The sequence below is a fragment of the Pan troglodytes genome, chromosome 9 (assembly GCF_028858775.2).
Source record: "Pan troglodytes isolate AG18354 chromosome 9, NHGRI_mPanTro3-v2.0_pri, whole genome shotgun sequence".
NCBI lineage: Eukaryota > Metazoa > Chordata > Mammalia > Primates > Hominidae > Pan > Pan troglodytes.
The window spans coordinates 90,151,676-90,172,484 of NC_072407.2; the positions used below are offsets into that span (position 1 = coordinate 90,151,676).

At 39.6% G+C, this 20,809-nt stretch overlaps 1 protein-coding gene across 1 annotated transcript in view; it reads right to left on the reverse strand.

Annotated features, from left to right (window-relative positions):
* RAB38 (RAB38, member RAS oncogene family) overlaps window positions 1-20,809 on the reverse strand; it is a 177,108-nt gene that overhangs the window by 58,563 nt on the left and 97,736 nt on the right. The window contains exon 2 of the mRNA XM_508683.8: window positions 3,594-4,248. Coding sequence (XP_508683.2) covers window positions 3,594-3,795 — 202 coding nt within the window. The 5' untranslated portion in view covers window positions 3,796-4,248. The remainder of the gene's footprint in view (window positions 1-3,593; window positions 4,249-20,809) is intronic.

Here is a 20,809-nt window from a genome sequence, read left to right on the forward strand (position 1 = left end):
TCAATTTTAAATTCTAGTGGCCTAACCAGCTATTATACTGGGAAATTATAGATTAAATATGCCTGGACATTCATAAGAATAAGGGCTTAAGAAATATTAGCTACTATCCCTATAAATGTCCCAATGCCTAGATCAGAGTCCCAAAGCACATCAAGAGTTCTAGACAAGATAGTACAGTTCTTTTTGAAAGGGTGAATGAGCAATTATAGTCTCTGGATTTGGAGAGTAATAAAAAAGTGGAGTCTCAAGTGTGAACTTTTTGTTTTCATTTTCCCTAAATGACCTATTTTTTTAAAAACTCTATAAATTCACATCCTAATCAAGATAAAATTTTCAGAAATAGATTTTAATTCATTCCTTTTCACTGAATGCACAGTGGTACTTAATAATACCAAAAATCCAGTTAGAAAGGAGAAGGTAAGTTTAACCCACCTACTAATGAAACAACACCTTTAAAAAGGAAGAAGGCATAATCCCTGTGGGCCAGCTGTGTGCCAGGCACTCACAGGCCAGCAAGTGCAAACAGCAAGGCTTGACTCTGAGTGAAACGGAACCGGGTCAAATCTGGCTCTTCCTCTACTAGCTGGGTGGCCTCAGGCAAAGTTACTTCATTTCTTTGACTCTATCAGGAGCCTCTGAACACACAGCTGACCCTCTAGCATGGAATCACTGGAATCCAGGCCAACTGCTGTCCCCTATGGGGTTTGGTGGGATTTATCATCTTGTTTCAAGGCCTACTTCACAAGACCCCAGAGATACTTTTTGGAGTCTTTCAAGATCAGACTGGCCAATCTACATGGCTACAAGAGACCCATCATGGGAATTTAGTAGATTAAAAAGGGCCCTATTTGGCATTGAACCAAATGAGTATCAAGAGTCTAGCTGAGCCAAGATTCCCTTAATAACAAATGTATATGATATCCTATCAGAACAGTGCAGGTCTTCTCTATCTCATTGAACACCCACAACCTTCTCAAAGCTAGGCCCACTAACCTCCACTATCTGCTCTCTCCGGTGACACACCAGAGTTGAACACTAAGGACGGAGAGATGCGTTCTTATTTGTGGACAGACAGGCTGTGATTTGAAAGTACTATAAGGTACACCTGGCTGACTGGAGTCTGGGTGGGCAGTTGAGGCTGGATTTCACATGAACTCATAACCCACATGGCTCCCTATGCAGCTTAAACCATGAAACATGGAGCACATGCATGTTCCAACCATTTCCTACAGTGGCCTAGCTTTCACCCAATTCACTGTGCCTGCTGTCCAATCTATAATTCAGCTAACAGGGCCTTTGGGCTTAAGGCTGCTAAAGACAGGTTACCACTGAGTATTAGAGCTCTGGGAAAAACAAGCTCCTCTACTGAGATGTTGAATGTAACACCACCGCAGAATCTGTAGAATGAACTTCCCAAGACTTCAGATTTCTTATTTATACAGACTTCTGTGACTACAGCCTCCACTGCAACTTCAGTCTACAAACATGGCTAACGAAGTGCTTTCACGCTTGGGAGTTAAATTGCTCCTGACAGTATGTCAGGAGCAAAGCTGAAAATGGTGATAACTTGGGGACAAAATATATATGTAATATTGGGATCACAATTTATTAGGAATTAATAAGCACTTGTATATCATATCCTTCTTGCCTAGCATTTATATAGGCTTAAAAAATGGTAGCTAGTGTGATAATAATCCTTGCAGATCTCCTAGAGAACAGGCATGATCACCTTCAGCTAGCACTGTTGGTTGCTCACCTGTCATCTATTGGGAGAAAGCATTCTCCCTGTTTACAAGTAAGGAAACCAAAACAAGGAGGTTAGAGAACTTACCTAAGATTGCCTACTACACGCAGAGTAAAGTAAGGATCCAGATGGAGGCAGTTCAACTCTGGAATTTGGGCTATTAATCACTGTACCCTTCCATCTCTTCTGTTTATGTGAGGAGACTGAAATCTACAGACATAGAACTTCTCTGCTGTCATGCTGTTACCTGGATTGTACATAGAAGTCCAAATTACAGCTACATCCCCGTTTAAACAGTAAGCCGTTTCTAAATCTGAATCCTGAGGACTTTCGAGCAGCCAGAAGGGTTTTCAGACATTATGACATGCAGCAAGAAAGTACACAGAGAGAATTTTTTTAGACGAAAAGCCCCATCCAACAGTGGCTGATAACATTTTCTGTTCTCTGATAACCCCCTTGCTACTAGAGCAGCTGAAGATGACTCCAAATGCATGAATCTGTTCATCTGTTCACATGCTAAAAGAAAAAGGCCTGGCAGTTCATGATTAAAGAGGCACGAAAGTCGCCAGATCACAAATGCCCTTTCAAAAATTTTCCACATTTGTTCTAGTTTCAAGCCATGATAAAGAGTTTCCAATCAAATGCATCAGCTAAAATGAATCCATTTTCTGAAACAGAAGTGGCTAGTTTGGGTCCAGCACTTATAACGAAAGGTTCCTGGTGTCACAGACCATGAAATAAGACTGTTTGAAGTTGTTCCCATGGAGAATCCCAGAAGACTTTAAAACTTCTGAGCAGGAAGATCCTTGACCCTTGCCCAACTCCTTTCCACTTAACAGCGATGCAACTGAGCTGAAGAGACTTGTCCAAAGCCACTGAGCAGGTTAGTTAGTGGCAGGGCTAAAATCTGTAATGAGGGGTTGGTCATGCGCAGGTTGCAAACAGCCTTGTCCAAGGATTCACACTTGGAGTAGATACATTGCACCCTCACTTTTGACTAGGCCTAACTTCTGCTACAAACCTGTGGAGTCAAAATCTGATTTTAAATATTGTAAAAAACAAAAACAAACAATCTCTCATTTTTCAGATCTCTCAATGAAAACTTTAGGGCCAAATCAAGAAATCATAAGGCTATCATAGGCCCTTACATAAAAATGGCCTTAAAATATACACACAACCTCCTTTTCATAGAAGACAGAGAGCCAGAGAGATAGAAATACAGAAAGAGAGGGAGAAAGAATACTTTGCCCCTGACATATACACACAAAAGTACTTGGCTTACTGTAAGCAAAAAGCAAAAAAACAAAACAAAACAAAAACCCTCAAACTCCTTTGTCTTAAGGGCAGAGAGAAAGGTGACAAAATTTGAAATAAAGTGAGCCACTGAAGACAGGAAAGGGCAAACTCCAGCTAGCCTGGAACTATCCCGGTTTCCTCTGTGAACCAGCCTAGGGGCTTCCCCTCGGTCCGCCCCTGCACGGAAGGACGTGCGTGACACTCGGCTGCGTCATTGGCAGAACTGCCCGCGCCCAGAAAACGAGCTGGAGTGGAGAACAGAATGCAATTGCAGACAATCTTCCTCTGGTTCCCTGGGGAGGCCTGCTCTGGGCAGAGAGATCCCAGGGGACTGTGCGGGAAGGAGCTAAAGCAATAGCCCAAAAGCGCCAGGGAATGCACTTGAAGTTTCAGACGTTTTTCTTTTCTTTGAAACTAAGTTTCCAGCCCACCAGGAAAAACTGCCTCGCGACCTAGTGATTTTAATCTCACGCTTGGCCGCAAGCCGCTGCCTCGAGACTGGAAACTGGCCGCGAGGCGCTCTATCCCCCTGACCCCCTCCCCCCGCGCTCACCTGCGATATCCCAGAGCTGCAGGCGCACCACAGTCTCCGGGTCCCAGTGGAGCACCTTGAGCGCGAAGTCCACGCCGATTGTGGCCCGGTAGTGCGAGGAGAAGTTCTGGTGCACGTAGCGCTTGATGATACTGGTCTTCCCCACGCCCAGGTCGCCAATCACCAGCAACTTGTACAGGTGCTCCTTGTGCGGGGCCTGCATCCTGGCGGCCGGCCAGACGTGCCGTGCCTGACCAGGGAAGCGCAGCCTGGGCTCTGCGCACGAGAGAGACTTGGGGAGCGCAAGTGTAGGTTCAGAGAGAGGCGTGGGCGGCGGGGCGGGGGCTAGGGGGCGGAACTCCTCCCCTAGGGGTTAATCCTCCTTCCTACTCCGCGGTCTTGGAGAGGGGAGGAGACAGGAGCGAGTCCCGGGACTGGCAGCTGAAAGGGGTTCGCGTGTGGTTGCCTGTTGCAGCGCTTATTTATCCGGCGCTTTAGAGTTTCCGAAGAGCTGTTTTCACCTGTGACCCTGGCCACAAACTTGTGAGGTGTGGATCTTATTTTCCACGTTTTGCTTGCGAGAAAACTGATTGTGAAAAAGTACTCTGCGGGAGATGGCCGGTGAAAGGCCCCGCTGACCACAGGTCTGAAGTCACAGGCTCTTAACTACCCCACACTGTAGAGAGAAAGTACAGTATTAGGAAGCCCAAGACTGGCTGGGCTTGGTTCCTGCGTGCCCTGGTTTTTAAGTTGAGGGACCATAAGTAAGTCATTTGAGCTCTCACAGCCTGTTATTTCTCAATGAATGGCAATGCTGACCTCTCAGCAGCTTGGAGGTGTGAACACTGAGCACTTTCACACCCATTCAACTGGTAATCAGTTAACAAGGAGGACAACTGGGCCGGAAATGCCAAGGGCACTCGTGACTTTTAGCCTCTTCCCATATCCTAAAAACTCAGAGCTGCACAGAAAGACAGTTTTAACAATCGGTCAGATTATTACAAATAATAATAATGGCAAACATTTATTGAGCACTCGCTATATGCCAGAGGGTTTATAAATTATGTCATTTAATCATCCCAGCTGTCTTAATAATAGATACCATTTTTCTTCCTATTTTACAAATGAGGAAGCTAAGGACCAGACATTTTAAGTAATGGACCCAGAGTCAAATAGTAAGGAAAAAAACCAAATTCAAACATAGGTCTTTAGGTTCCCAACTTCTTTTTGTTGTTTTTGTTGTTTGTTTTCATTCATTTGACCAATATACATTTTATTACCAATTAATATATGACAAATTGTACTTATTTTGTCTTGTCTGTCTCCATCTACAAGAAGGTAAATTTTTTTGAGGTCAGTAGGCATTGTCTGCGTTAGGATTTCTGTATCATCCTCCTAACGCAGACAATGCCTACTGGCCTAAGAAAAATTTACCTTCTTGTGGGTGGAGACAGGACAAGACAAAATAAATACAATTTGTCATATATTAATTGGTAATAAAATAAGGCAGAAAGGGGATGTGAAGAGATTATATGGGGTTTGCCTTTTAGATAGGGTGGCCAGGGAAGGTTTCAGTAAGATGGAGACAATTTAGTAAAGACATAAAGAAAATGAGAAATTGGGCATTCAGGGCTAGGGGGTGAGCAGTTTATACCAAAATGAGCTATTTTGTACCTGAATGTGCTGTGAAGGAGCTCTGCTCACATTCTATCATTTCATCTTCTCAATTGCTTTATGAAGTGGGTTATTTTCTTCAATTTATAAATAAGGAAACCAAGATTAACAGCAGCTTTCTCAAGGGCACACATAACTAGTATGTGTTAGAACTAGGACTTAAACACAGGCCTTTGTGAAAGGGAGAAAGGAGGTTTGGCAAGGCCATTGTCTTTCTGCCTTCCTCTTCCGGCCTGACACTCCCTAAACTTTAGCCTCCACATGCCCCAAACAAGCAGAGGGATGCTGAAGATGTGTACCCGGGACAAGTCACATAACCTCTGAGCCTTGGTTTCCACATCAACGAAAGGAGAATGATAATACCTATGGCAGGGCACAGTTGCTCATGATTGTAATCCAAGCACTTTGGGAGGCTGAGGTGGGTGAATCACTTGAGGTCAGGAGTTCAAGACCAGCCTGGCCAACATGGTGAAACCCGTCTCTACTAAAAATACAAAAATTAGCCGGGCGTGGTGGCAGGTGACTATAATCCCAGCTACTTGAGAGGCTGAGACAGGAGAATATCTTGAACCCGGGATGCAGAGGTTGCAGTGAGCCAAGATCACACCATTGCTCTCCAGCCTGGGTAACCTGAGCAAGACTCTATCTCTAAATAAATAAATAAATAAATAAATAAATAAATACAAATGAAATTGTTGATAAAATGCTGGGTCCATAGTAGGTGGTAAATAAATTGTAGCTATTACTATGAAATGAGGGACAAGCTTAAAATACTGTCCACAGGCACTGTCCTGTGCAGTTTCATCTTTCCTCAGAGAGTAACTCAGAAGTTTTGCTCAGAATGGACACTAAGTGACAGTGTGTAGAATTGCAGTCGTTTGTGTTTTATTGAAGTGCTTAGCTAGGTAGGCCTCATTTACTGGTTTCCACCCATGCGGGGACACACCAAGAAGATCACATCTAACAAGTGAGACAAATACTCTACCTGCTTAAAGAATTAGCCAACAATGTCACCTCACTTCCCAGGGAGGGGAATTCAGGAGCCCAAGATGCTTAAGCCATTCTAAATGCCTGCAAAATTAGGGAGGATGACAAAATGAGACCTTTGCCAGCTCTAAAATCCTGGGTCTGTAAATCTGAGAGACAGGCTTTGTCTGGCCAACAAGCTCCTGGGGTAGAAACAAGGTAGGAGTTTGAGACATCTTGTGGGCCAGCCTTCAAAATTATACCCAACCCAACTTTCTCACCAGCCCCGTACTGTTTTCCCAAGCCTGGTCCTGGCAGAGTCATCCTCACCCTTATCTGTTCTCTTTTGAGCAAGAGCATATTGGAACATCAGACATTTGGATTTATGAGGTATGACAGGCAGGGCAAAGTTCAGGATTTCTGGTCCTGAAGCTGATAAAATTGGAGGAAGTAGCTTTTTGAGCAAAAGAATGCAAAATCAAAAATATATAATTAGGTCTAGGGCCTTGGAAGGGGTCCTGAAGCTTCAGTTTTATTGCCTCTCTGGGGGTAGGAGATTCCTCTCTCAGGGACAGCAGCCAACCATGGTGAGCAAGCTCCTTGGCCAGGCAGGAAGTATGTGCAGTTTGTTTCCAGCCGTACTCATTTAGGTCTCATGATCATTCTTCACAGTGGGAAGAAATTACTCTCGGTTTATATTTTTAAGACTTTTAGATTACAGTAGCTTGGTAAGCACCCCAGCCTAGCAGTTCAGTAAAATCTTCGTAAAAGGCGCCTAGGTCTCTGAACCTGAAAGTCCCTTGGGTAAAATGAGGGAGTTAGGTTGCAAGATCTCTGGAAAGTCCTTTGGACTGTAAAATATCAGAATTCTGGGTCTTCTAGACATTGTCTGGTAGGAGTGACACCCTAGCTGATTCTAGTCACCCCACAAGAGCACCACTGCCAAAGAGGTGATGTTTTCTCTCCTCTTTTAGGTTTGGAAGAAAGGCCATCTCAAAGCAAACATGATGCCATAGTTCTCCTCTGGTTTCATGGTGCTATTCTGTCCTCTGCTGCTGTACATTTTCCCACAAGACAAAGGCAATCCAAGAACATTCTTTTTGGAGGACAAACCTTCATGTACTCCCCTTCCTTGCTTTGAACTTATTTTCTACACTCAGAACTAGGCTGCAGACAGGGAGCCAGGTAGCCAGGGACAAACTATAAACTGGATCAAGCCAGACAGTGAATAGATGGAAAGGATATTATCAAGCAGCTAGACCATTCTTGCCTCCTCTTTCATTCAACCCTGTCCCCTGCAATTATGATGCTTCTTCAGAACCTATCTTCCCCAACCTGAACATATACCTGTCAAGATGGCTTAGGATTATCAGGAGGATCTCAGCTTTTTCTGACACAAAAGATCCAGTGCTTCCTCCCCATGGAGAGAACAGCTGTGCCATTCGTCCCCCTCCCAGCAGCCACACTGCACCATGGAAACCTGTTCTCCACAGTAATTCTCAAAACATCTCTGGTGATGTTTTGACAAGCTTACTACCCTCAAATTGCTAAACCACAGCACATCTTCTCACCAAGGTCGGGAAGGCTGATGACTCAAGTTTGTAAAAGGTGTGTGAGACCACAAAGTGCTCAGAATTCAAGCCAAGAATGATATCCCAGAAGGCACAGCATTAGGTTTCTCTTAGTCTCCATTCCCTTTCTGTCCAATGTGGGTACTTAGTCTTATGAAATGGAAAAACTACCATGATTGCAAATTGCTTTGCAAATGTAAACTTGAAGGGACAAACCCTCATGTTTTCCTCCTAGAGCTGCTGTATTTGGTGAGCCCCTGTGAAGTTACATTATTTGCTTTTGCCATTAAGAGAACCATGGGGAGTTATTCATTAGCTTATGTGAGCTTTTAATTATTGCTCTGAAGAAATATGTAAATGACTGCAAGATGGGGTCCCAAGGGCTCTGTTATAGAAAAGGTAATCTAATTTTTCTTAGATTAATACAAGAAATATATCTTACAACAGATGAATTTTACTCTGCAAAAGGCCTGGAAGAAATGACCATATATTTTATCATTCAAACTATGACTCTTGAGAGTGAAAGGGGGCACTATGAATAATTACACCGAACAACCGGAACAAGCCAGGACTTTCCTAAAGAATATTCATTCCTAAAGAAGAGGGAGAAGTTGAGGCTCTCAAATGAGATCTACAGCTATAGGGGCTTTGGAAAATTCTCCTAAACCACAATTTTATTAAATAGGTCTGCCAAGTTAAAGTTTCAGCTTATTTCTTTCTTGTCTTCAAAAAGTTCTCTCTTTACCCACTAGGCTTGTCTGAAACCTGTGCTAACTTGCAATTCGAGTCATCTAGTATTGATTCAGGATTGCAGCAGATGTCTAGAAGTAGGAAGCAACTTTTGGGTTATTTGGAGAGAGGCCAAGATGGATTCTGTATGGGATGTTCTTGAAATAAATACTCTTCAGTCTATGAGAAATTTCTGGCTAGATTTTTTTCCAGAAAAAAAAAGACTACAATAGGATATTTACGGGTTATCATGAGAAACTGATTGCAAGTGCATTTTTTAACCCACCAGTAGTATGAATCAAGAAAACCAGAGTATGACCTAAACCATTTTCAGCAGTGTATTTATCACCAACTAAAATTATGTGCCTTAGCTGTGCCGGACAGGCATGGCTGAATCGGGGTGTATTTTTCTACTAACACATCTAACATGGATGAGTGGAAATAAGCTATGGAATGGCCGAAAGGCAAGCATCTGAGAACATGGAGAAAAATGATTCTGTATGTGCTAGAATTTCACATACAGAACCTACAATGAGCTAAGCCCTTTATCTTGGTAAGTTTATTTGATCTTCACGACCACTCTGTAGCAAGTGTCTTCACTTTATAATGAGGGAAATAGGGCTCAAAGAATTTAAATAATTTTTCCAAAGTCACAGATATGGAGTGACAGCATGAGAATCGTAACCACTAATTCCTAAATCTGTGCTTTTTCTACTATACCACACTCCTTTAGCATGTGGTAAATTCCAGGTCCAGGCTTCTACTGTAGCTTTGTTTCTGCTATGCTACTAAATATTCAGGCTATAAAGAAAAGAGATTGATTCTATTTCCATTTGATAAAGTCTTAACTGTGCAGGGAAACAGCCAATAAAGGAAGAAAAGAAAAATCTATGATTCAAAGATAAAAGGATATATCCCATAATCTCTCACCAACTCGGGCAGAAAGTCAACACAAGTAAAAGTGGCATGCTGTGCATTTGTGGGGAGAGGTCTGACCCAGTGCACATAGAGAGCATATACAAGGAATCTACTTCTGTTGCTCTCAGAGAAGGCGATAGGATAGTACTGAGGCTGTCCAGTGAATGAACCCCTATTCCATAATGGGTGATGACAGAGGGACTGGTAGGGTCTAGCTCAGAAGGTTAACACAAGAAAATTACTGACAGACCATCACAGCATATTTATGTACAAAGCATTTTAACAGAGTTTTTTGAGGATCAGGGTCAGAAGAAAGGTCTCACGTTTATCTCAAAGAGTGTATAAGACATAAGTCCCTGCCATCAAAAATGCTTCCATTCTGGTTAAAGCATCAGCATGTATACACATGACCTTCTGCCTTCCACTCTGACCTTCTTAGACTCCTTCACAACTTCCCTTCTTTTCTGCCCATCCACTAAAGTTTGCTATTCTTCATCCTTGGGACTCTGACTTTCCCTGCTTGAGCTCATCTACTCCTGTGACAATAGAGCAAATGGGGTTAGGAACTCTGGAATCAGGTGAGCTTACCTGATTTCACATTCAAGTTCTACCACTACCCAGTCATAAGAACTTTGTAAAGTAGTTTAACTTTTGCAAGCTTGTCCCTTCATGTATAAAATGAGGATAATAATTTTAACCTCCTATTTTTTTTTTTTGAGAAGACCAAATAAAATTCTGTGAAGTGCTTAGCATAGTGCTTGGCCCAGGATATGCACTGAAAAGAACATGTTGTTAAACTATCAAATGTCTGCTGATGATTTCTATATCTGTATTTAAAACACAACCTTACTCCTGCATTCCATAAACTTGTTCCAACTGCCTGTTGGGCATTTCTACCAGGCTTTCTGGCAGACAGTTTAAATGCAACATGTGCAAAACTGAACTCATTATCTACCCTAACAGACTTGTTCCCTTTCCTGTATTCCTGGTTTTTGGTCAGTGGTTCCACCCTCACCAAAGTCTACCAAGCTCAAAAACTCAGTCACTCTTGATTCCTCTCTCTTTGTTACCCATCTCAGACAAATTCCTGACGGCATTTCCACTACTTCACAAAATTACTATTATAACAAAAAGGTGAATATCTATGCATTATTATTGTGGAGAAAGGACCTTTGAATATTATGTGAAAGGCAGAAATAATAAAAGGAAAAAAAAAAACTAAATGTGTAGACATTAACAATTACCAGAAGCAAGAAAAATGATACTTTCAGAATGAGAAAAAATTTACAACATTTAAGACAGGCAAAAGGAAATATACCTTATATTAAATTGTTCTAATAATTTTTTAAACACTAAATTAGATAAAGATATAAAAATAACCAATTGACCACACAAGACAAACAAAAAGCCAATAATGTGAAAAGTGTATTTTTCACTAGGATAGTAATAAAAGTATGAAAATTAAGCAATAATGTAATACCATTTTTTACTTTTTAAATTGACAAATATATTTTAGTACTAAAAATATCCAATTTTGATGAGAATATAAAAAATGGATACTATCATATGATCCTGTGGTGGGACTAACATAAGAAAAAGTTGTTAAAGGGAAACGTGGTTATATGTATAAAAAACCTTAAAATGCATGTGCCCTTTGTTAATTCCATTTTTAGGAATTTATGGTAAGGAAATCACTAAAGATGTATGTGATGATTTAGCTTTAAGAATTCCGATTGCAGTGTTGCTTATAAAAACAAAAATTCACAACTCCCTAAATACACATGAGGTTAAATATTGTAATGGTATACGTATGTGCTGGCACATTATACAGCCTTTATAAACAATGTTAAAGAAAATATTGCAGCTGGAAAAATGTTCACAATTTTTTTCATAACATTTTTAAATGGGAGGTCAACAAATCACAAAAAGTTAGAGTCCTCAATTTAGCATAAAATACATAATTTCCATTTTCCACAAACATGCACACATTGTCGATGGAAAAAAGGTACAGAAAATTATGTACCCACATATTAGAGTTTATCTCTGCATAGTGAGATTATTGCTTCTTTTTTATATATTTTCCTGCTTTTCTATATTTATTTCATTTTTATGGAAATGTTATTGATATCAAAAGAAGAAAACAAAGTTAAAGTCAAATGTGTACTGAATAGGTCTTGGATGAGGATTTCCAGTGGCTCCTGTTCCAGGTTTCAGCATTCAGTGTGTAGAGACAATGAAGTTTCCTGTCTGGCCACCAAGTGCTGGGTGTTTTAGGTTTCAGTATTTTTCTAGCCAACCTTTCTCGTTCTGATCACACTAATCTTATCAGCGCTGAGAGGTGTGCCCTCCTAAGGGAACCAACGCACTATTTCGTGGGTGGCATGATCAGGCTGACACTCCAAAACCAGTTAGACAAGGTACTCACGCTGTCCTGGAGTGTCTCTGCCATAGTAGCCCTGGCTTAGCTCATGAGGACAAGCTCCATGTGCCTGAAAGGGAATTGACTGTCTCTCCCCAATTTGGATTGAAATTCCCACCAGGGTCACCAATATCCAAACCTTGATATCATCTTCACTTCTTTTCTGCTTGTGCCCTACTTTTCCATTTCAACACCAACTTGCAAATTCTTCTCTCCAGTGTCTCTTTTATTCATGCTGTCATTTCAGTCCCTCTTAATATCTCATCAAGTAGTTGTTCCCTAAGGACATCTTCCTGATTCAGTTTCCCCTGCTTTTTTCTATCCCTTACCACTCCCAGATCAATCTTCAAAAATAAATTACTACAAGCTGGGCATGTTGGCATCTGCCTGTAGTCCCAGCTACTGGGAGGCTGAAGTGGGAGGTTCACTTTAGCCCAGGAGTTCAAGTCCAGACTGGGCAACATAGCAAGACCCTGCCTCTAAAAAGTAAAATAAAATAAAGTTACTACTGCAATAGGACACTCACTCCTCTTATCCCAACCTCTGAACTTATGTGTGAGAGGAATACATTGTTTGGTTTAACCTTTGGATGAGTTGGGTTTTCTGTTTATGCAGCCAAACCAAATCTTAAATGATAAATCTCCTTGAGTCTGAAAGAAGTCATGTCTCTGCTTAGCATGCATATATAATAGCAGTTTATATGTATGCCATTTCACCATTCTACCTCTCCCCAACATTCTTTTTGTAGATTTTGTTGCCCTCCTCTTTGACTCTGCCCATGAAATCAGAAGCATTTACCCTACCAGCACAAGGTGCAGCCTGCTCCATGATACTGGCATGCTCAAGAAATGGTCCATACTTGTTTATGCCAGGCTGTATTTAATGTCTTGACTACTACAGGCACTCAGTAAGTCTTTTAATGACAATGAAAAATATGAATCATGCAAGACCATGTCTTATGTTATTGGCAACAATTTTGAGCCTGAAATGCAGTAAGCTACCTGGCATTTTGTTTTATTTATTTTATTTTATTTTTTTATAAAAGGCTTGAACATTGCTACTGGCATCCATAAAAAGCAATGGGAAGATGAGTGCACAAAGACTGCTAGTGTGGAAGTTATTGGGCTGCATTCCCTTACTGACTCTGCCACTAATTTCAGAGTCAGCCTGATCCCTTTACTTCATACACCCTTTTAACCTCCTTTGAGTATCTTCTCTAAATTGATAGCAGCTTCTCAAAAACAACCAGGTCATATGCATGAAGGGTCTTAAAGATAGGCATAATTATCCAACAACTAGTAAGTACCCTTTAAACAGTTATTCCTCTTCTAAGAATCTGTCCCAAATAAATAATCAGGCAGTCTTTCCAAGATTTATGCACAAGATATTTAATGCAGCATTATTTTTAGTAGCAACCTAAATATTTTTCAATAGAAACTGGCTAAATAGACAATGTCATATCCATAAAATTTAATATTTTATAGCCACTAAACATCATGTTTATGAAGAATATTAATGGAATGAATATTCATGCTATTGTATTATTTGGAAAGAAGCTAAATATAAAATTACATATATATGTGCATACATATATCAATTATCCAGATTTTATAAATATATGTACATGATTATACATATAACTAGAACAAACATTTTTCTTCTTTATACTTTTCTAAATTATCTAGGATATATATGGATTGGTTTTAAAACCAATGAAATTAATATGTAATTATCTTGAAAATCTTTAAGGATTTACTATTTATTTTTTATTTATTCTTGAAATTTTGAAATTTTACAGTTAACACATCTTGGTTTAAGTCACCAAGCGGTCTCTTTCATCTGGACACAGATGCTTTTCATTTATCAGAAGCATTCTTGCATTATTTCTTTGAAAATTTTATCTCTCTCTTTATTTGTTCTCAATCTCTCAAAATTTTAAAGTCTAACTCGAGGACACCATTAAGACTTTTTAAACAATGTTTCATTCTTTTTGTCTCTGTATTCTACTTTCTGGAAGACTTGCTCAACTTGGTTTACAAAGTCTTTCATTGAAAACTTTTAATTAGCAACTTGATTTTGAAGAGATACTTAGATCTATTTATCTACTTTTTAAAAAGTGCTAGGTTCCCAAAACATAAATATACAGCTTAATCAATTAAACTTTCTTTATCAATTTTTGATAATAATGTCACAGCAGCTTCCTAAAAAAACTATTGGAAAATGTATACCCCCAGGGCCCTGATGTGATTTAGCTGTGTCCCCACACAAATCTCATCTTAAATTCCCACATGTTGTTGTAGGGAGCTAGTCAGAGGTAATTGAATAATGGGGGTAGATTTTTCTTGTACTATTCTTGTGATAGTGAATTAGTCTCACAAGATCTGATGGCATTAAAAGGAGAGTTTCCTTACACAAGCTCTCTTGTCTTGTCTGCTGCCATGTGAGATGTGCCTTTCACCTTCCAACATGATTGTGAGGCCTCCCCAGCCACATGCAACTGTGAGTCCAATAAACCTCTTTCTTTTGTAAATGGCCCAGTCTCAGATATGTCTTTATCAGCAGTGTGAAAACAGACTAACACAGTAAATTGGTATGAGTAGAGTGGGGTGCTGCTGAAAAGATACCTGAAAATGTGGAAGTGACTTTGGAACTGAGCAAGGGGCAAAGGTTGGAACAGTTTGGAGGGCTCAGAAGAAGACAGGAAAATGTGGGAAACTTTAGAGCTTCCTAGAGATGGTTGAATGGCTTTTACCAAAAGCCTGATAGCAATATGGACAATAAGGTTCAGGCTCAGGTGGTCTCAGATGGAGATGAGGAACTTGTTGGGAACTGGAGCAAAGGTGACTCCTGTTATGTTTTAGCAAAGAGACTGGCAGCATCTTGCCCCTTCCCTAGAGATTTTTGGAACTTTGAACTTGAGAGAGATGATTTAGGGTATCTGGCAAAAGAAATTTCTAAGCAGCAAAGCATTGAAGAGGTGACTTAGATGCTGTTAAAGGCATTAGGTTTTATAAGAGAAGCAGAGCATAAAAGTTTGGAAAATTTGCAGCCTAACAATGCGATAGAAAAGAAAAACCCATTTTCTGAAGAGAAATGCACAAAATATTTAATGCAGCATTATTTTTAGTAGCAACCTAAATATTTATCAATAGAAACTGGTTATCAATAGAAGCCGGCTGCATAAATTTGCATAAGTAATGAGGAGATGAGTATTAATCCCCAAGACAGTGGGGAAAATGTCTCCAGGGCATTTCAGAGGTCTTCATGGCAGCCCCCTCTATCCCTCTATCACAGGCCCAGAGGCCTTCTCTTGTTTGCCACCATGGGTGACGTGCCTTTCACTTTCCATCATGATTGTGAGGCCTCCCCAGCCATGTGGAACTGTGAGTTCAATAAACCTCTTTCTTTTATAAATTGCCCATTGTCAGATTTGTCTGTATCAGCAGTGTAAAAACACTAATACAGGCCCCCCACCTTCACCCACCATATAAGAAGTATTTAAATAGCACTGAAATTTTATGTTGCCTGTAGATTTGCAAGCTCTGACATATCTTAACCTCAACAATAACCTAGGTGTTTAGTGAAATAAATAATAGATGACCTATGGGAAGCAGGAATTCTTAAATTGTATTAATATTGGAAGATCCTTTCAGTGAGCTGAGCTCAACTAGGGGCAACCTTGGAGGAAGGGAAAACTGGCTGTTTCTACCATTTTCCCCCAAGTCACCTAATGACTACCCTATATTTAGAACTTTAAGAAGAACTCAAAACAAAGATAGAAAATGCAGGCAAAGAGAAAAGATGAGAGATTTAGTTGTTGCTGTTGTTTGATTTTTTTTTCTTGTGAAAGAAAAATAAACTCTTAGTTCTGATCTATTAGAGTCACGTCTACCAGTTAAAGGTGTTTGGCGATGTTTTTATATTGATCAGAGTTTGTTTCCCAGATCTTTGCAAAACCATACAGATGATTGGTGCCTCCTCATTCCACCAGTTCACCTTGGAAAAGAGATACTTATAAAGACTGCTGGAATCAATCATCTTTCCCAAGCAAGGTATATTGTTGCACAAATTGGTCTATGTTAGAGGGAACAGAGACATAAGAAAAACCTGAGGACCCCTAGACATGGCTGTTGGGCTGCTTGAGGTTGATAATCCCATGATAAATCCAAAAAGAGGCACCAATTCTTCCAACTTGCTTGGTACTATTAGTCTCAGGAATATCAGGGTTGTAGGCGTCGCAAACTCCAAGACCCATGGAACAAGTGTTTGCTGCTGATTTCACCTTTTATTTTTTTGAAACAGTGTTTCAATCTGTCAGCCAGGCTGAAATGCAGTGGTATAATCATAGCTCACTGTAGCCCTGAACTCCTGGATTCAAGTGGTCCTCCCACCTCAGCCTCCTGAATATGTGGGACTATAGCTGTGTGCCAACTTGCCCAGCAATTTTTTTTTCTTTTTTGTAGAGACAGGGTCTTTCTGTATTGCCCAGTCTGGTCTTGAACTCCTGGCCTCAACTGATCTTTCTGCCTTGGCTTCCCAAATAGTTGGGATTATAAGCATGAGTCTCCATGCCCAAATGCTTTCTCCATTTAAGGCAAGGATACTTTGGCCAAAACTTTACTATTTACTGATTAAAGTTGAGTTCCTCCAAGGTAATCTAATCTGGGCATATGGTCTTCTTAAACACATTTTTCAATACTCTTGGCAGTTCTGGAATAATGCCTGTGAGTCTCCAAGGCACATATTTGCCTTGCTGACATTAGAACCCTTGGGAATGCAATAGTTCAATTAACTGGGTCACTCCTCAGTCACTCTGCAGTGTCTCAGTTTACTATACATTATGTATTGTTTCTAAAGGTAGTACAGTTTATTTATTCTCTTCCACTTAGAAAAATTGTACAATGCTAGGAACTTTTCTTGATCCATTTTGAAAGCAGTTCCTTTGGAGAATAACTGTCAAACAAGCATGCTCCTGAAACTTCCTTATCTCCACCCCCATTGGGGTCGTGGCCTCTTAGATTCATGGCCCAGACTCCCAGTTCTTGGTATGCAGATCTGGCATTCTTTGCTGTTGCTACAGACTCCTGAGGCTCAGCCTGAGAGATTAGACAGCCCCTTGCCCCCCAGAGAAATGGGCCAAATAAATAATAGTTGAAGATGAAAGAGATTTTCACAGTTTCAACTAAGGCTAAGCAGATTACATTTATTCTACCCCTAATCACGGCGGTAGCTTTATTGCCACTTGGGTTCACAGTGAGGTCACAAGTCACTGGAAGTAAATATCGGCTTGGAAGAGTAAGAGTTATGTATCAACATGCATTGTCTGCTGTTTGTTAATTAGCTAGTGCTGCCTGGCATTTATTATACAGAAAAGTTAGCAGAACTAGAAAAAAAGAAGATTTGGAACACTGGGCTGACAAGCATGACTGAAAAGGCTATAATTATGGGTCTCAGCAAGGAAAATGATGGTCATATATGCAGAAAGTAGGAAACACTTGTAGCAGATCCCTGGGACACTGTATGCTGGGAAGCGAACTCTTAACTTTGCATTCATGGCTTTTCAAATCTTACTGAAAAATACAAATTATTGGGTCTAGTACAAGTTCTACGACTTATTTGAAGCGTGATCTTGAGCAGTCATTGATTCTCTCTGAGCTGCAGGCTCTTTAGCAGTAAAATTTGATGAATATTATCCACCCTCTGTAGTGGTGAAAATTACATCAGATGAGTAACTGAGCAATTGTTAGGACATTGAAGACATCACTATAGAAAAGTTAAGTCACAATTTGTCACTATGCCTCTTTTCCCATGCTATAAGATTTTAAAAACTCTTCAGTAAGACTAGACACTAATATTCTAAGACTAAACATAAGATTTACACTGTAAGACTAGAAGAACTCTATTACCCATGCTATAAAACTAAAAGATTAAAATAATTCAATCTTCTCTATGAAAGTATCAGTGAACATTGTCAACTAGAAGTGATTCCCCAGCCTCTCTGAAACTCTGTAGCACATGCTGTCTTGCATCCAGCAGACCTGAGTTTGAACTGTGGCTCTACTACTCACTACTGGTATGATCTTTGGGGAAGTTACTTAATGTGCCTCAGAGTTTTTTTGTGTACGTACCTAATATGTAATTCAAATCTATTCTTTTTTATTATCAAATAGTACCATTATTGCATTTATTTATGAAGAAACAGGCTGAGAGGCTAGGTTTCTTTTCTAAAGACATATAACATGTAAATACTTAAGTTGAAATTTGTTTTTTATGATGCATGTACTATTTTTAATTCACAAATATTATATTATTATGTACAACACATTGTTTTGAAATATGTCTACACTGTGGAATGGCTAAATTGAGCTAATTAATATATGCATTACTTCACATGCTTATCATTTTCTATGGTAAGAACACTTAAAAACCTACTCTTTTAGCAATTATCAAGAATATAATACATTGTTATTCACCGTAGTTACCATATTGTACAATAGATCTCTTGAACTTATTTGAATTGGAATTTAAACCCAGAACCATCTAGATCTGAGGTCATCATCCTTTCCATTAAGCAATGGTGCATAATCAAAAGTGCAAAGCACATAGTAGACATTTGGTAAGTGCAGGCATAATAAGCCTGTTGGCCCTGAAGTCAAAGTGCCTGGATTCATTCTTGCTTTGCCATTTGTTAGTTGTGTGACCATGAGCATGATTCTTAACCTCTCTGTGCCTCAGCTTCTGCCCCTATAAAACGGACATAAAAGTGGTACTACCTTATAGGGTTGTTCTGAGTACTGAGTTATTGTATATAGTCTACTAGAGTAAGTGCTTAACAAATATGAACTATTATTGCTGAACAGCAACAATTTTCTGAACTTCTCTTCACCAGTCTGTAAGTATGTTACTGTCCACTTTATGAAGAAGCAAGATATAGCTGCAAAAAAGAAAATGATTTATTTTTAGAGTTATTAGTAAATCATAAGTGCTTTTTCCAATGCATACATAAAATTCTGAGTTTTCATTTACCACTCCGACAAAAGAGGGGATATTTTTTATCTTTTTTAGCATACATTCATGCAGATGCATTTTCAAGAAGTTTGGCAAATATAAAAAGTAGAAAAAATAGATCTCATAGTTTCGTCATCCAGCACAATCATAGCCAATTTTTTTTGCATTTTATTCTGTTATTTATTTCTCTTGTAATGTATATGTAGATATGTAAGTACAGTTAAGACAATATTACATATGTAGGTATATTTCTTAGTTCTACTTGTTTATATAACAAAGATTTCTTTGGCTTCAAACATTATGAAATGCAGTTCATTCAGTCATGGTCCATTGTCCCTTTAAAGTATGTTTAAGATAAAGCTCAGCAAATTATTGTTTTTGATCCCAAATAGAGCTTTTTAAATATAACAGCACTAGAATCTTAATGGGAGTTTGTTCTTATTTTTAACACATTACATATGAAGTGATATATCACAGGAAACAGCATTTTAAGAAAATATCATTTCCTTTCTCAAACGATAATAAAAACATCCACTTTTTTCCAAAATGAAATAGAAAGTAATAAAAATAATCTTCTTAAGCTATATACATTATGTTTTATGTATCTTGGGACTTTCTCCAAAGTGCAAATTTTACAAAAAAATCATTGTGGTCTTTGAACATAATTTTTAGCATAAGCAAATTATCTACATCTAATTATACTTAGCACTTTTCATCTGGAGTGTGTCAAAGCAATTCACACAACTTAATAAAAACTTAGGTTTTTTAAATTAAAGATTTAATTTGAGGTGATATTCAGCAACAACAAAAAATTCTACCCCCACAAGGGGCCGGGTGCAGTGGCTCATGCCTGTAATCCCAGCACTTTGGGAGGCCAAGGTGGGCAGATCACGAGGTCAGGAGATCGAGACCATCCTGGGTAACACGATGAAACCCGCGTCTCTACTAAAAATACAAAAAATTAGCCGGGTGTGGTGGCAAGGCGCCTGCAGTCCCAGCTACTCGGGAGGCTGAGGCAGGAGAATGGCATGAACCCGGGAGGCGGAGCTTGCAGTGAGCCGAGATTGCACCACTGCACTCCAGCCTGGAAGACAGAGTGAGACTTCACCAAAAAAAAAAAAATTTCTATCCCCACAATTTTTAGTGAGACAAGATCTCATTCTGTCATCCAGGCTGGAGTGCAGTGGTGCAATCACTGCTCATTGCAGCCTCGACCATCTGGGATCAAGCAATCCTCCCACCTCAGCCACTCATGCATTTCATATGTAATGTGTTAAAAAATAAGAACAAAATCTCATGCTTGGAACTATAGGGATGCCGAAACCCGGCTAATTTTTTAACTTTTTGTAGGTACAGAGTCTCACTATGTTGCCCTCCAAATCCTGAGCTCAAGCAGTCCTCCAGCCTCAACCTCCCAAAGTGCTGGGATTACAGGCATGGGCCACTGTGCCTGGCCAAATTCTTTATAAGATACTATTAGGTTGGTGCAACAGTAGTTGTGGTTTTTGCCATTGAAAGTAATGGCAAAAAACTGCAATTACTGTTGCACCAACTTAATACATATGATAATATATAATTATAGACTCAATTTTTATTTTAATTCTCTGTGTGTTCCATTGACATTTATTTATTTATTATTTATATTTCTAACTTAATTCTAGGTTTAGGAGTACACGTGTAGGTTTGTTATGTAGGTAAATTGCGTGTCATGAAGGTTTGATGTGCAGATTATTTTGTCACCCAGATAATAAGCATAGTACCTGATAGGTAGTTTTCTGATCTTCATCCTCCCCCCAACCCTCCACCCTCAGGTAAGCCTCAGTGTCTATTGTTCCCTTATTTGTGTCCCTGTGTACTCAATGTTTATTACTCCACTTAAAAGTGAGAACACATGCTATTTGGTTTTCTGTTCCTGCATTAAATCACTGAGGATCATGGCCTCTAGCTACATT